We start from the raw sequence: 18,194 nt of genomic DNA on the forward strand, positions 1-18,194 counted from the left end.
GCTAGATATAAAAACTACTTTGTATATTAATTTTAATACTTCAAAAAAGTTAAAGTTAAAATGAAAGCCCAAAGCGTTTTCTAAAAATAGCAATATATGTGCCTAAGCCATTACATAAAATAACATGAATGGACAATTTATAGGTCACTCTCATGTTAAAATAAATAGTATTTGCACATTAACAATATTATATGTACTTATAAACTTAATTATCTCCTCTATTAGGACTCAACCCGTAAAAAGATCAGTGGCTATTTGAACAGCTTTGATTTTTTTTTTTTTTTTTAAGCAGAAGTTGAAAATGTAGCGTCCAAGCTCAGGATGAGCCCTGGTATCATTTCCCACCCCATGGCCAGCAGCATATGAATCACTTTCAAGTCCCTTTGCATTAGCCCTTTCTACGCTCACCACCACTGCCATCTCTACTAAACCTGTGACAGTAAGAACTATTTTTATGATCATAATGGTGTCAGTGGGGAATGAAGGCAAAATGTGGGCAAAGAAACTTGACAAGAGCAGGGCAGGGACCTAAAGAAAAGATAATTTAGACAACCCCAAATTATATAGATCTTATATCTGAATGTTTCACATGCCAAATAACCCGAATGAGAGATTCTATGGTAAACATCTTTGCAGCACTGCAAGAAAACCACACTCACTCCACTCATTTACAAATATTTAAAATGTGAATTGGAAAAACAAATGGAGATAGGTAGGTATTGTAGATAAATGAAAAGTCCACATTTGGTTCTTATTCAAGGATCATTAATAAATGTAAGAGTTTACCTAAGGTGATCATGTGAGCAAGCTTCTGCAAATACCGCTCGGAAAGACTTAAAATCTTCTGTTGAAAATCTTGCTGGATCAATCTTTTCTATACAAGTAAAGAAAGCTATCGCCATAGGTGTCAATGGATTAAGGTTCAATGATGTTTCAGGTGGAGATAAAGGATCGATGTGAAGCACAGAAACTGAAAAAGTTCCCACAGCTAGTCTAAAAATAAATTCAGGCCTGGATTCATCCACTGAAACAGATCTAGAGGGGAGAGCTGAAATACATGTGTTAAAATTATATTCATAAGAAAGTTAATACTTAAAACAATCCATTATATCAAAATTATAAAACATTTACTCTTGTGTTAATTTTAAAATTAAACCTGAGGTTTTAGTCTCAAAAAACATGTGATCACACATTTTGAGTGATAGTAAACAAGTAAAATAAACTAATCTTTCTGCATTTTATATCCAAGATCCTTGATACTTGAAGTACAAAAAAAAAATTGTTACAATAGGAAACATATGAACAAAACTTTTGCATTAAGAAAACTGTATTGGAAAAAGTCAGAGATTAACCAAAAGCTGCTCTTCAAATTTTCCTTTACGCCTGTGTCTATTTCAATTAAATTTTGCAGAAAAGAAACTTGAGGTTCTCTTTCAAGGAAAGTGTAAACGTGAAACAAAAATCAGATAGTTGATTGAGACCCCTAAACTGTAATAATAATATGAAACTTATGGTGTACTTTTTACTAAAATTATTTAAGTATTTGAATACAATAAATAGGCACCTATTCTGAAACACTTCACAGTGAATTTCACTTCACTTCACAGTGAATTGTTCAACAATGCTTCATTTTGTTTCTAAATTTTGTTAAATAGCCTAGACCAAAGAAAATTTTATGAAAAAGAACAGAATGGTATTTTTTTAAAACAATTTTTTTTTAATTTTAAGTTTTTAAAAATTCCAGGGGAAACTATCAACAAATGTCTTTTTTTTTACTTACCAGTCTTCTGTAAAGATGCTGGGTGAACTAGGCTGGATGGTAATGCTGACCCTCTTACTGGCTGGTCTTTGTGATGATCAAGGAAATCTCCCCAAGTTGGCTGAAGCTATAAAATAATTTTTTTAAAGCACATGAATAGAGTGCAAAATTTTAGAAGCAACTTTTCAAGAATAGAACAAAAATTAATTAATACTTTACCACAGTAGTACTTAACGGAGATCCTGCTGGTGTGTTTGTGTATGTACTAGTTAATGACAACTCAAGGTCCATATTTGGGGGTTCCCCAAGGGGTGGAAGAGAAGAGAGACTATGGGACATGTCCATATCAGCCATGGAGAAGAAAACTTCTTCTTCTAGACAGAATTAAACTTTGTCAGTTTTATTATAATTCCAATTCACATCTTTAAGTAAGTTCATATATATTAATACCATATTCTTCCCTCAGGTTATCTGAGATATAGTGATGTCCTAAATTTTATGTTACTTCAAATGGGGTAATTTCTTTGGAAACAAGATATTAATGTCATAGTAAAAACTCAACTGAATATAGATTAACAAAAGGTTAAGCTAGCCCACTGGTGAACTTTTTAAAAAAATATATGATAAGCTGCATTACATGGTATAATGTAATGTCATTAACTGTCATATGATTTTAAAATAATCCAGATTTTTAAATAGCATAAATATCTTGCAATCTCTGGTTTCATATGGATACAGCTATTTCTTAAAAAAAAAAAAAAAGAGTTGAATATTTTATTTAGAATTCTATTTATGTTTTACTTCTTTCTAGAGACTGTTTTACCCTCACGCAAATGAAGTATCTTATGGCCAAAATTTCTTGAGTAGACTTGAATTTTTTATTTAGTTCAACATTCCATACTTAAATTGATTCTTATTATTCGTGGTATTAGTGCTTACACGTTCTGCAATGCAAAGTAAACTGGGTAAAGATTATATTTACATTTAATTGATAGAAAGATTAATGGACAAAGGTTTCTACGTAAAGAAAACTACCGTAAATCATTATGTGAGCACATAAGAAATTGACAAAATGAATAATTACCCCCAATTTATCTTCTGTGTAAATCCACATTTTTAAGTGACTTTCCTTAGAATAAATCATGATTTATAAAACAAAACTATACAGTCAAAAGGGACACTGCAGCACATGTGTGCCAGTGCATCGCTGTCAGGCTGTGGTTAGATCAACTTATAAATTTAAACCTTCTTGGATCTTCACTAAACTCCATGTTACAGCAGCCAAAATTAAGTTTACCTTGCTCTATGATGATAATGTATGATTCTGAAGTCAACTTTTTGAGTTGCTTACCCCGGCTAGAAGGTGTACGAGCTGTTTCTGTCTCATAAAAGCTTTGCTCAGAGGATACACCCGCAGAGAGGGAATCTTTCCTCAAATAATACCGGTTTAATTCCATTTGAATTCGATATTCATCTTCTTGCTGCATGGGTCGATTTTTTCTGTCTTTATTAGCTAACCCGATTTTACTTGAATTTTCTACAAGTATACAAAAGGAAAGCAAAACAGTAATTAAATTTGGAGTTAATCATTTCTCTCCCAACCCACTTATCCAATATCAATGGCAACTCAGTACCACAGTCAGTGCAAAACCAGCACTATTTAATATTAACTGGAGATCTAAGCAATAGCTCTAAGCAGCTAGCTAGGAATCAGAAGATCTGATCTCTGATAGATGAGTCATTAAAAATTTTAAGTGCGTGCTATTGAATGTGTTTAAGAATTACACCTTCTCAGTTGTATGAAGTACTACCCCCAACCAAGGAAGTAAGCCAGTCAGTTCTGAAAAAGTTACGTATATGATACAAAGAATCTGAACTCCCATTTGTGCCAGGATGATACAATTTGAAAGAGCCAATCAAATTTAACTACTGAGGATTCTTATTCACAATACAATACAGCTTTTTCTTTCTTTTTTCGCTGCGTTGGGTCTTCGTTGAAAGAAAGCCAGGCACGGGCTTTCTCTAGTTGCAGCGAGCAGGGGCTACTCTTCATTGCAGTGCGTGGGCTTCTCACTGCAGTGGCTTCTTTTGTTGCGGAGCACGGGCTCCAGGCATGTGGGCTTCAATAGTTGCAGCACACGGGCTCAGTAGTTTCAGCATGCAGGCCCTAGAGTGTGTGGGCTTCAGCAGTTGCAGCACGCAGGCTCAGTTGTTGCGGTGCACAGGCTTAGTTGCTCCGTGCTTGTGGGACCTTCCCAGACCAGTGATCGAACCCGTGTCCCCTGCATTGGCAGGCGGACTCTTAACCACTGTGCCACCAGGGAAGTCCCTACAATACAGCTTTAAGTTCACACATTTCCTATACAGTAATACAATTTCCTATTTGTATGCTATATATTTTAGCTAAAAAGTTTTAAAGAATTAGAAATAATAACAGAGTTATACTTGCCTGGTCCAGCAATAGCTGCTAACATATCCAAAAGCAAGTGCACCTGCCTTGGTGACAGGAATAGATGTATAGAGTCTATCTGTCCATCAATATCCAACTTGAAAAAAAAAAGAAAGAAAACTACTCACGATGAATACTCTTTATAAACTCATCATGACAAATCCCAGTACATTTTAATGCACTAAGAGGAATACTGATCATTTAGCCTTGGATCCCTTTACCTAAGGTTCTCTCTACTAATCCACACAATCTAAATGAAAAGATATAAGGCCAACAACTGTTGTTTTAAGAGGGAAAATCCTCCTGAGAAATTCCATGTTGGCAAGTCCAATGTCATACTTTGTGTCTCTCTGAGTTTTCTGAGTATTTAAGGTATTTGAGGAGGCCTTAAGATACAGTCTCCAAGAAAGAATATCTATAGCAGTAACAGAGTAATCATTCCCATCATGATTTCAAAAGACCCAAATCATAATCTTTAAAGCTTGATTCAAACCAAGAACAAATAAAGTTGGCTTTCATAAGTTTGCCCACAGATCACACTCCTTTGTAGAACATGCAAGGACCTTCTCTATCAACAGTGTGTCCCTGTGAATGCCCTCTGTGCTCCACAAAGCCCACTCTCCACTGCGCATGGAGCCACAGCAGAAAGAGGGTGCTCATGTGGAATTCCCTTCTCTTTTCCAACTCCCTGTCCATTTTTCCTTCTAGAAATAAAAGCCCGATCCCACTCTCACCCTGATTCTTTTGGAGTATACGCTGACAAAAGGAATTACCCTGTTCTCTACATCACATTCTGGAAAGTTGAATATGCTCGCCTTACTTTTCATTCACCTCCTCTTATTTCTAATGTTAACACGGACTCCTATTATCTTTATGCCATTATACAATTTAAAAATAATTCAATTAAGAAAATACTTATATTTGGGAAATGGCATCTTTCCCAGGCAAAAAACAAATTTCTTCTGATTGTAAGAACAAAAAATAAAATAAATTACATAGTGACTTTGAGAAATTTCCATGATCTAACTAATAAAATAATACATTCTCCAATAATAATAATAATCATTATTACCAACTTTTTTTTTTGCGTACTGGGGCACTGTGTTACATGCTTTTATTTCCTCTAATTCTTAGTACTGTTCCTGTCTTACAGATGAGAAAACAGTTCACAAAGATTAAGTGATTTGCGCAAGGCCATCTAACAGATCCAGAGCCAGGATGTTAAGCTAAGCTGACCCGTGGAGTGCTGGTTTCATGGGGCCTCCTTACTGACTACTGACATCCCAGGCCATAAATCAACAAGGAGTTAAGGCTGGGGACAGTGGGAAGATCTCTTTTTGATTATATGCTGAACTTAAAACCTTTCTATGTATGTTCTCGTGTACTCAGTGGCTCCCTCTTCCACATTCCCACAGCCACGTCTATGCCCTCATTTTATCTTTAATTAAGACAAAGATTGCATTCCGTTCATCTCTGCATCTGTCCCAAGAACTTGTATGGGGTCTGGCATACAGGAGTCACTCAAATGTCTAGAGCTAGTTAGATAAGTGAATATACAAATAAATAAACCCTGATATCTTCTCAAACTACATTTTACACAGATTACATGGAAGCTTAGTTTTCAGAGTCTGAAGATAACACCTGACAGACACGTTGTTAACTGAGTAAATACACGCAAGTTTCCTGACTCTCCAGACTGTTCAATATTGTTCCCTAAGAAATGAGTACAGTTGTCTTTACACTGTCTGCAAAAAGCTGTGAGACATCACGAAAAAAATCAATCTCTTTTCGTAAGTATTATAAAAATGGACATTCCATTCAAAATACGCATAGGTGGACAGTTTTACACACACGTGATTAAACATCCCCTTCAGTCAACTTGCTTTCCCAATCTCTCCTTCCTTTAACTTTATCATTTGATGACGACAGAGATTCTTTAAGATATTCCCAGTTATCTGAACTAATGAATGTTTCTGAAAGTGGAGGAAAGTAAGCATAGGAGACAGCTTCAAATCCTGAGCTGCAGCAGATGGGCAGAAAGCCCGCCTTCACCCGAACTCTGTCACCTACAGACAGAAGCACCAGCTGAGAGTAAAAACGCTGACTCCAAGACCGTGGCCCCCTCGTCACAGGGTAATTTACAGCAACCAATCAGTGGGTCCCCGCATGGAGTAAAGGATGCCTGTGGCTTTCTTCTGTTTTTATCTACAGAAAATAGAACGAATACTTACCTTAGCTCCAGGAAGTACCTCATTCTGCTTCAATGTGAGACTCAACCCCAAACTACCGACTAGCCCTCCAATCTGCACCGGGTCAGAGGGTGCTGCCTCTGGCAAACTCCTAGTTAGTTGTGGGTGTGGCTCATAAACAATTCTGGGACTCCAGCTAGGGGACAGCTTTGGCTCAGCTTCCTACAGTAAGGCAATAAGAAAAAAAGCAATTCTTTAAAATACCTTAATGTAAATAAATTGAAATGCAAAATACTATTGTCAGTTTAAGAAGAATAAAGTGTTTGACATGAAAACTGTATGATGTGACAATGGATAAACCAGTATTGTACAGCTACCATGAAACAGCACAGTACCTTAATAAAGGCAAATCATGGAAAAGGACTTTATGAATAAAGCACAGTCTCTGTTCAAGTTCCATAATAAGAAAATTTAATAGACATTCTATAATTAAGAAAATAAGATTTGTGAAATAAAGTAAAAGATAAATCATTGAGTGACTAATTTATAAAAGGACTCTCCAATCTTAGAAGGGATTAACAAAGAGTTCCTTAATTATAAAACTTCTTTAAGATATGACTTGTAAGATACATTTTCGGCAACACATTCAGCATGTAAGGTAAATGTGAACATTACTTGATTTGATGTTTTTACTGTAGAAAGGGTATTAGATGTTAATATATCATTTCCCTCTAAGACACAGAATCCAGTGTTTATCTAAGTAATACATAGCAAACTGGCAGAAATGGCATTAATTATAAATGTGAGTATTCTTAAATCTCCAAAATATATGCCCCCATTACTGAATATTTGTGTTAACTCTCACATCAGACGGAAACCTATTAGTACATATTACATATCCTAGGAAATTTTAAAAACCCTCATGTAAACCTTTCAAAAATCTATGATCTTGGTTTTTTGGTTTGTTTTCCTTACCGCTGGTGCAGTTGAACAAACTGGGGAAGATTTTGCTGATGCAGAAAATTCATCCCAGAAGAGAGACACTCCAGAGAGCTGAAGTAACTTGTGAGCAAAAGCTGTGGGTTGATGTACGTTAATACCTGAGGACTCGTCAGCAGTTTCATCACAGTACATGGTTCTGAAAGTTAAAAACAAAAAGAGCATTTGCATAAAACTCCTAGGAAAACCTACTTGCAATTATAAGAAATGCACATCGCTGTTGAAGTTAAAGGAATTTTTCAAGTGTTAGCTCTTCTTAGAATATATCTAAAAGGTGGGTCAGCATTACCGTGCTTTACTACAGTAAATATTTTCATGAAGAGACATTAAGCCCAAGAAGGTAATGTTTTGAGGTTCCTAAATTTGGGGGAAAAAATTAATAACTTCCTAAAGTTAGTTTCAAGGAAAACAACTCCTGTGCTCCCTCACAAACATCTCTTGGTTAACAGTGAGACAGCATTTGGCTCCAAGTCACAAGTCTGACATGACATTTCTTTTTCTTTTTTTTTTTCCTCGCGGTACGCGGGCCTCTCACTGTTGTGGCCTCTCCCGTTGTGGAGCACGGGCTCCGGATGCGCAGGCTCAGCGGCCATGGCTCACGGGCCTAGCCGCTCCGCGGCATGTGGGATCTTCCCGGACCGGGGCACGAACCGGTGTCCCCTGCATCGGCAGGCGGACTCTCAACCACTGCGCCACCAGGGAAGCCCCTGACATGACATTTCTTGAATTCCTGTAACTGTTCTATGAGTCCTTATGACTCATCTTCAGCTTAAGTAAAATATTGTTGTGCTAAATGCATGAGATTTTAGAAATTTTTTAAACATACCATTTTAAGGTAATGCAACCTAATTTCAAAGATTTGTTAACAGTAACTGTTTCACTAATTGCTATGTTTTGTGAAAGACAGAAACCAGAACTCAATAAAGGTCGCCAACAGATCCACATACAAAGTGTCTTTGGTGCTCGGTGTACATACTTCTTTCTGCTTATCTCTGCTGGCAGCTCATGTGGCATTAAGACACAGGTGAAGAGTCACTACCTCAAAACAACACTCAGTAGTGGGTATGTAAATCAATCCCTGTTTTAGAGCTATTTATAGGTGCTCCAAGTGGGCAAACGCAGAAAACGAAAAGTGATGTGTTTACATCTTTTTAAGTAAATCACTATTGTACATATTGACCTTAAAATACCCTCACAGAATCTTCAAAGAAAACAAGTCTTAGCCTAAAGCAGCACACAGACCAAATAAAGCAAAGCAAAAAAGCCTATCACATTAATGAGACACATCTAAATAGTACATTGTTCATATGAAAAAACTGAAACTCCAACAGGAGTACCTTAAATTTAGTACCACTCAAATAGTCATTATTTCGATGTGATATTAACTAAAAGAGAATTACCTGCTTTGTGAAATCAAATATTCAGAGCATTATATTATACACAATTATACCCCAACTGGTACTTTCAGCTTTCAATAATGGGATTAGAACACAACTTGGAGAAAAGCACTTTACTCAGAAATAATGTAATATATTAACTTAATACAAGCACCTCTAAACTCCAAAAGCATCCTGAAATCTAATGAGAGTCAGATTTTATTATTTACAAAGAAAAGAACAGGGTAATTTGCTTTCAGATATAAGAAGTCTTACCTTTCTATTCGAATTTCAAGTGCAGTTCCAGTTTTGGAATTTTCTGGCACATGTTCAATTCTCAAGACAGTGTCTATAAAAGTGACTTTTACTCTTCTTAGTACTAGAGTAAACAGGTAACCGTCAACATGAGACCATGTGTATACTAAATAAAAACTTCTAATGAAAGGAATAAATACTAAATTAGTTTAATAAGAACTTACAAAATAAAAGTTGAATTTCTTTCCTTGAAAAAATCCCCAAATCCTGAGCTTTGGAATAGATATTTTGCCTTGCTGAGCACTTACCCATGTTACATCTCAACCTGGGGCAATGGCTAACACTATCTGTTGAATTCTAATCCCTTCATTATGCAAAGCATAATAAAATAAACAGAGGAGAAACTAGGGTAAAAAAGAACATGACATTTGACTGAATACAGTAAGTCCCCTACAGAGGAACGCATTCCGTTCTGAGAGCGAGTCCAATTTTTTCCTAAGTCCAACAGAGTTAGCCTAGGTACCCAACTAACACAATCGGCTACATAGTACTGTACTGTAATAGGTTTATAGTACTTTCCACACAAATAATACATCAAAAAACAAACACAAAAAAAGAAAGAAAACATGTTGACTCTTACAGTACAGTACCTTGAAAAGTACAGTAGTCCAGCACAACAGCTGGCACACAGGGGCTGGTGGTAGTACCAGCAGCTACATCACTGCTGTTTTTACGCTTGCTTCCAGACATCCTGGGCTTGAAATAAAGATACTGTGCTACCGTGCTCTATACAGCGCTGCGCAGTACAGTATACAAAGCACAGCCACTACCAGAGGACGCACACACGTGACAACGCACGCCAGACACGTGAACTAACTTACGTGACTGGACATGCGAACGCAGGTTCACATCTTTGAAAGCTCGCAACTTGAAGGTTTGTATGTGGGGGATTTACTGTACAATTTTTAAAATAACCTCAATTCTAAAGTTCTGAAGTAAGAAAAACAATTCTTTTAAAATCACTCAAATGAGTTTTTCTCATCCAAGCCTTACTACTAAGTAAAATCTAAAATTTTTGAAAATACTCAATAATGCCAAACCTGTTTCAATGGTTTCAGCAAACTTTTCAAGTCCTTCGAAAGGCTGGGATCCTTCTCCTTGTTCATCTGTTAGTTTCTGGCTAAGACATTCTTTTGCCAATTGCATGCTGCTGGTCATGAAACTTGACCAATACATAGGCTCAGAACCAGTTGCTGCAGAAAATACAGATTAATCCTAAGTAACTTCTCACAGTTACAACAAAGCCATTTCTTAAAATCACACATTTCAAACAGATAAATTCTTAATCCTCCAAGAGATATTCAGCATCATGGTGTCACCCAGGGATACAACAGTCTACAAATTACTCCTGAGATTTAAACATCACCTTATAACTGAGAAGGAAAAAAAAAAAAATCACAGATAAAAGTCCAGAGACACATGTTCTCATTACATGATATATATCTGACAAATATTAATTCACACATTCATTCAAGTATTTAATGGATATTTTATATGAGTGGTATTGTTCAAAATACTGTAGAGCAGGGGTCAACAAAATTCCTGCAAAGGATCAGACAGTAAGTATTTTAGGCTTTGTGGGCCATATGGTCTCTATCACAACTACTCAACTCTCTCACTCTAGTACAAAAGCAACCAGAGAGAATGAATGAATGAATATGTATATATGGTGATGTTCCAATAAAAATTTATTTACAAAAACAGATGACAGACCAGATTTGGTGTGCAGGCCATAGTTAGCTGACCCTGCTATAAAAGAAAGAAAAATAAAATAATTATTAATTCTGCCCTCAAAGAGACTACAAGATAGTAGAAGAAATGAGATAAAATTAAGAAGAATTAATAGCCAACTACTGAGTGTCAACAGAAAATATTATGATAGCTAAGAGAAGAGGCTAAATCTTCTAGCTGAGGGAATTCACAGGAAAGGAGAGATAGCAGTTGACCTAGGCTTTAGAAGGTTACTATAAATGTAGATAAAACAGAAGAGCATCCTTGGAGAAGGAACACACAAACCGTGAAGAGTCCTTTCCAGATCCTCCCTCATGAGAGAATTCCACCACACTTCCTTATGTTATTCAAAACAAACTGACAGAGATTACTAGAATTATTGTCTTCTAAAATTAAAAGTCCTTTTAACGAAATATTTTTAAAATAAGGGTAAAATATTTGACTTTCCTTAGTAAAGTATTACTATATCTACTCAGCTTGGTTAAAATATAAAATATTCTTGTTAATTAAATACCAGATTATTAAGAATTTCCATGCATAGATTACCAATTTTTAAAATACAGCTACTAAATTTTACTAAGCATAACTTAAACGTTGGTGTTTCAGGCAGCACTTGGGATCACAATTCTTCAAATATATCTTTACAAACATCACTTGTCACTGAAAGAATTCAAGTTCATAATTTAACATGATTCACCATCATGACTTTACTAGCTTATACACAAACACACACTCTGCAGTAGACAATCCAAGACATAACACAGCACAGTGGTTAAGAATAGGGGCTCCAGAACTAGACTGCCTAGATCCAGATCCCATCTTTTCCATTTAATTAGCTATAACCTTGGACAAGTTATTAAACCTAGTATTTATGCTTCAATTTCCTATTCGGCAAAATGGAGATAATTAAAAGTATCTATGTCAAAGAGCTACTGTGAGGATAGTACTTGTAAACCACCCAGAACAGTATCTGGCATGCAAGAAGCACAGTATACATGTTTGATAAATCAGAAAACATCATATGTGTAATTAAAGCTACCACACGCATATATTCGTAAACAATGACTTGCTACTACTTTAAATCTTTTCCTTCCCAAAGTTTTCTTCTGAAAATTTTCAATCCTAAGAAAGAAGTGTACAATAAACACCTGCATACCCTACACCTAGATTCATCAAGATTACACACACACTGAGACTTCCCTGGTGGTCCAGTGGTTAAGAATCCACCTTCCAATGCAGGGGACGTGGGCTCAATCCCTGGTCGGGGAACTAAGATCCCACATGCTGCGGGGCAACTAAGCCCACGTGCCACACCTAGAGAGTCCATACGCTGCAACTACTGAGCCCGCGTGCTCTGGAGCCCGCACGCCACACCTAGAGAAGTCTGTGCGCCGCAACGAAGAGCCCACACACCGCAACAAAGACCCAGTGCAGCCAGGAAAAAAAAAAAAAAGATTACATACATACTCTCAAACTTTCACTGAACTATTTGAAGGTAAACTGCAGACATCATAACACTCACTCCCAATGACTTCAGCATGTAACTCCTAAGAACAGGACCAGTCTCCTGCAAAAGCTCAATACCATTAACACATCCAAGCAACGTAACATTGACAAAACATCATACATACATTCAATACCCAAATTTCCCCAGCTGCCTCAGTAACACCTTTCATAGGAAAGAAAGAAAGAGAGAGAAAGAGAATTATGTACTGCAATTAGTTATTCATGTCTTTAGTCTCCTTTGATCTGAACAGTTCCTCTACCTTCATTGTCTTTCACGACATTTTTTAAACAGTACCAACCAGTTAGTTTATAGAATTTCCCTTATTTTGGATTTGTCTGACTGTTTCCTCATGATTTGATTCAGATTAAGCACTTTTAGCAGGAATAATACATAAGTGATCACGTCTTTCTCAGCCCCTCAGTCAGGACACACATGATGTCAGTTTAACCCATTATTGATGAGGTTAAGCTTGATCACTCAGTTATGGTGGTGATTGTCAATTTTCTGCACTGTAAAAGAAACTTTTTCCCTCTGCAAATAATATGTAAACAGTGGGAGATATTCTGATACTGTCTAAATATCCAGTTTTTCAACAACCCTTCACCGAACGGTATCAGCGTTCATTGATGATCTTGATACCATTAATTTTTACTATGGTGGCTGAAAACATGGGGGTATTCTGCCATTTTTTTTATGTTTATAAGTAGTAGCAATGAAGAGCTTTCCCTTCTCCTTGCCCCCCTTACATACTTATTTGTATTGACATGGACTTAGGGGTTGTTTTTATTTAGTGTGTTATAATCCATTATTTTCATTATCCTTTTTGATGCCCAAGTTTAACAGATTTGGCCAATGGGAGCCCCTTCAAGCCCAATCCTGTGTCCTTTTAACATTTATCCATCAATCTTTGAGCACCTCCTTGCTTTCTGGCACAATACTTTGAATCTTTAAAACGTAAGTCACTTTTTACTCAGTATTGTGTAATAATTGATAATGGAAAAGAATTTGAACCATAATATATATACATATAAACATAAAAATATGTATAACGATCACTTCAGGTGCTGTACACCTGAAGCACTGTAAATCAACTATACTTCAAGTTAAAAAAAAAAGCATAAGTCACTTTAGATAATTGGTAACAAACAATTAAACCAATCATTATATGCTAAAGTTCCTGTAGGTAAATAGAGACAGAAATAACTCTGAAGATACAATCACACGCCCCCCACATGGACCACGCCCTAATATTTTATCTACTGAAAATCTCACAAACACAATGCAAAACTAATACTGAATTTAACGCAATCAGGTTACTTTCCCAATCTCTGAAAATTAAAAATAGAAACAAACAGAAACACATAATATACACCTACCTAGGCGAGGTCTAGGTCGGAAGACCAGTTCTAACCCTTTCACTTCCAGTACACAATTATCCTGCAGCAAGGAGCCCCATGGAACGGACAGAGAAATTGACTGTATGAATCCTTCAGTGACTTCTAAAGGCGCATCTGCTGACTCCAGGATCTCATTGAGACACTAAAGACAAAAAGAAAAGTGCATTGTGAAATCACAAGAACAAGAACTTAAAATTGTTGACTTATTCAGAGATGCTAAATATGCTAATACATGTGTCAGGCACTAAGGATAAAGAAAGCAGAGACCACGATAAGGATGATTCCTGGCCCTCACTAAGCTGACAAAACAGCTTACCACGAAAGGCACATTTAACTAAAGTGGGATAAGCTGCATGACAGAGGAAATACACTGTACTATCTGAACGTGTAAAAGAACCTAACTTAGAGATACAAGGCAGGCCACCTGAGGAAGTGCTATTTAAAGCTGAGACCAGAAGGCTGAGGAGTTAACTGGACACAGTGGTCCAGAGAGAGACAATAGCATGTAGAAGGATTCAAAGAAGGCAGACGTCAGAGTATACAAGCACACATATTTGAGATACGAGTTTTGGGCGGGGTGGGGGGCAGGTGTGGAAAAAGCTGCTTTAGGCTTTCCTGTAGCATGCCAGGGTGGTGAGCATGCCAGGGTGACGAGCATGCCAGGGTGATGAGCCAGAGATAAGGCTACATAGATAAGGGTGAATGGGATCCAAAAAGCCTTGTAATTAATGTTAAAGAGTCTGAAATTTATCTCAAGGGCAATGTGAAGCCAGTGAAAGATTTTAAGCAAGGGCGCCATGATGAGGATAGAACTTTTAGTGAGCCACTCCTGCTGTCATGTACAGCATGTATTGGAGGAAAGCAAAACTCAAGCAGAAAGGATGTTATAAGTAAGAGAAACTAAAGTTTGGTTTGGCAAGGATAGTGACAATGAGGAAAGTTAGAGGAAGATGGATTTCTGTAATATACTAGGAAGTAGAATTCATTGTCATCATGAGGGGTAAAGACAAGACGGAATGAAGAATGACTCGCTGGTTGCTGGCTTGGGCAACGGCTTAGATAGGGGTGCCATATACTGAGACAGGGGAAGGGGAAGATGAAGAATTCAGTTCCAAAGAGAATATCTGAGCAGACATCAAGGTGGAGATGTCTAGGAGGTCCAGAGCTCAGGAGAGCCATCTGGGCTTATAATACAGAAGGGCTTTATAAACACAGAGGGTAAATGAAACCACAGGGGTGAGCAGAGACAGCCTTTGGGAACTAATGTAGAGTAAAAAGACAAGAGGCTTAGGACAGAATCCTGATAAACACCAACATTTAAGAAAAAGGTTAAGAAAGAGGAACCTGCAAAGTAAACAAACAAAAAAAAAGCAAACAGAGAAGTAGAAAGAAAATCAAGAGCCTCTTGCCCCGGAAAATTGTGGAAAGACAACATAAAGAGTGGTCAAGTGCAACAAGAACTAACAAGAAGTCAAAGATTTTTAAATGTCCACTGAATTTAGTGACATTTAGCATATAGGTGATCCCACTGACAGTAAGTTCAGTGAAGTTTTAACTACAATAAAAGGAAGACGGATGTAAATACTGTTAGTAGAATAATTAAATGGGTTTTTTTGACAGACTATACTTTTTAAATTAAAATAACAAAAATGTATTAAATGCCAGCCTACACGTAATGTGCTTCCTGTATGCTATGTTGCATAAGGGTAGTGTTGTAATTCTTTGTCTACAGACCTAACGTTGAACACTGAGATCTAGACTGGCTCACGTTCTATCACTGGAGGTTACTACTTTGATTTTTTTTTTTTTGCTGCACCACAGCATGCGGGATCTTAGTTCCCCAACCAGGGACCCGTGCCCCCTGCAGTGGAAGCACACAGTCTTAACCACTGGACCACCAGGGAAGTCACTGGAAGTTACTATTTTAATAGACTTTCTTCACAATGGTGTTTGTGTGATCCTACAGACTTCCTAAAGAGTACATGGGCATGGATGGTTTTAAGGTATAAAATTCCAGATCCCCAATCTCCAAATATATTCTTTCCTAAAATGGACCTTCCTGAGAAGGGCACTTAAAGCAGTGGCATCACGTTGGGTCTCCTTTCCCATATTCCCTTGTACAGTCTCCCTTCTGCCACTGAGCCAAAAATGGCATATCTTTTTCCCTTCCTGAACCCTCCCTTACGCACTGCCTAGGACATAAAAATCTTCAGGCAGGACCAGCAATAAGTTTTCCGCTCTTTCCCCACCTTATACATATTTTTGGCATAGCCATTCAAAGAAATTCAAAGAACTAAGTGATACTGCTACCGCAAAATCCCTATCATTCTCATCTACTTATTTAGGACAGCAGTGTTTCTCAAGCTTATAACTAGTTTAAAAATTTAGAGTGAAATTTATGCTGAACCCTACCAAATTCTAGTTGTAAGTATATTCATCTATGGATACATGAACAAATCAGGGAAGGGGGGAAACACACCCATAACATCAATAAATATATTTCCAATAAGTTTTTATGTTTAGTTATTCAAATGTATAATATATTTACATTGTTTTGATCAACTGCCCTTAACATTGTAATAACAGAACAATCCAGGGAAAAATTCACTTAAAACACAATGATTATGTGAAGGAGATACTGATAAGATCAATATGGTAAAAGCCCTAGAGCAACCACTAAAAAACTCAAAAAAGAAGAATCAATAGTGAAGAAATCATTATGGGAATTAAAATGTTACACTAGGGCTTCCCTGGTGGCACAGTGGTTGAGAGTCCGCCTGCCAATGCAGGGGACACGGGTTCGTGCCCCAGTCCGGGAAGATCCCACATACCGCGGAGTGGCTGGGCCCGCGAGCCGTGGCCGCTGAGCCTGCGCTTCCGGAGCCTGTGCTCCGCAGCGGGAGAGGCCACAGCAGTGAGAGGCCCACATACCGCAAAAAAAAAAAGTTACACTAGAAAATATTCACTTAATGCAAAAGAAAGTTGAATTGTGACACAAATTTTTAGTATGATCGATTTCAATTTAGTTACATGTTTTTATTACAGAGAAATGACAGCATGATGAATAAAAGATATAAGCATAAAATATACAAATTACAATAAAATCTTGCAGAGGAAGTTGGATGGCCATATGAGTTCAATGGGAAAACATATAATGTTAAATTTCCAACTATTAATGGTGACCTTGTTCAAGCACATTTAAATATATAATGGCAGGTATTTAGATCTTACTGGGTAAAAAAACTATATTTTTATTATATCAGTATTTACATTATCCTTACAACTATTTAAACTTATAATGAAAACATTGTAAAGTCCATTTTAAAATGTACAAGGAATATGTTAGTGTTTCAAAAATTTTTTAAAGAAAACTGGGCAAACATGTTTGAAGAATAGTCTTCTAAAACACAGTCTTTTAAAACACAGTAGCTCGGTCACTTACTAGCTAGGTGGCTTTGGACAAGGTTTTAACTTGAGTCACAATTTCCTCATCCATAAAATAGCGATACTACCAGTTTAAGGTTATTGTGAGTATAAACGAAATAACGTGTAAAGCTACCAACATGGCTCCTGGTACCAAGTAAACACTCTGTAAATGCTGATTACTGTTCTTTGTCTTCCACAGTGCCTACCTAGTACAATGATGAGCACTACTAGGAATTCAAGGTGTGCTTGGCAGGATGAAGAAAAGCAAACATTAAGTTATACGCCTATTTTTGATACCGTAAGACTAACTAGGAAAAGAATACATCCTTATTAGTTTAAGCCCAGGCGTAAGAATTCAAATAAAACAGACTTAAAAGTTGTACCATACTTAATGTACAAATGGGCATTTGCACTCTCACTCAGGCCATACATCAGACTGGAACAAAGAGAAGACTAGCAGTTCCACAGTGGGAAGGGTGGTACCTCTGGCTGGATGGTCCATTTCAGTGCACTGACACTTGAGCATACAGTCTACATAAGAAAAGCAGACTTTTAAACAGAATCTTTGTGAGAGACAGAAAATGACAGTAACTTTCTGATTTCCTGGGTTTTCTTATGACCAAACATTTAGGAGTTGAATTTAAAGATAATAAGTAATTTTCTTCTTCACAAAGATTAGAATTTTAAATATGCCTACCTTTTATGTGATGACAAATGGCTATCAGTAGTACATGCTACCTAGCAGGTATACTCCAAAACACAAAACACACTTAATCTGTCTTTTCAAAGTAAAGATACCACTTTATTAATGAGTGAGAAAAGTAGCTGCTTTTCAAAGGATTTTTGTACTATGGAGAGGACATTTTGAAAAATTATATTTGGAAATGTTTCCACTGTTACATGATTTTGTTGCTGAAAAAATGTCTATTAAAAACACTATTTTTTTAAAGTCATCATCTACACAGGTTACAAAGGTTTGAAAACATGAAAAATTCACTCAGTAAATTTAAAGTCTTCTTAAAACAGTTTTTTTTTTTTTTTTTTTT

General features: G+C 36.8%; 1 protein-coding gene across 4 annotated transcripts in view; it reads right to left on the reverse strand.

Moving 5' to 3' along the window:
* The window catches only part of ATG2B (autophagy related 2B), a 74,964-nt gene that overhangs the window by 53,010 nt on the left and 3,760 nt on the right, over positions 1–18,194 (reverse strand). For 3 of the 4 annotated variants that reach the window (XM_024758691.1, XM_024758697.1, XM_024758673.1), the window contains exons 2-11: positions 13,702–13,864; positions 10,128–10,280; positions 9,049–9,151; positions 7,373–7,535; positions 6,440–6,619; positions 4,209–4,305; positions 3,111–3,296; positions 1,979–2,133; positions 1,781–1,886; positions 787–1,048 (exon numbers count right to left, since the gene is read on the reverse strand). In XM_024758691.1, the coding sequence (XP_024614459.1) occupies positions 787–1,048; positions 1,781–1,886; positions 1,979–2,133; positions 3,111–3,296; positions 4,209–4,305; positions 6,440–6,619; positions 7,373–7,535; positions 9,049–9,151; positions 10,128–10,280; positions 13,702–13,864 (1,568 nt within the window). The remainder of the gene's footprint in view (positions 1–786; positions 1,049–1,780; positions 1,887–1,978; positions 2,134–3,110; positions 3,297–4,208; positions 4,306–6,439; positions 6,620–7,372; positions 7,536–9,048; positions 9,152–10,127; positions 10,281–13,701; positions 13,865–18,194) is intronic. The other variant, XM_024758682.1, reaches the window with a different exon arrangement.

The sequence above is a fragment of the Neophocaena asiaeorientalis genome, unplaced genomic scaffold (genome assembly GCF_003031525.2).
Source record: "Neophocaena asiaeorientalis asiaeorientalis breed wild unplaced genomic scaffold, Neophocaena_asiaeorientalis_V1.1 scaffold476, whole genome shotgun sequence".
NCBI classification, from domain to species: domain Eukaryota; kingdom Metazoa; phylum Chordata; class Mammalia; order Artiodactyla; family Phocoenidae; genus Neophocaena; species Neophocaena asiaeorientalis.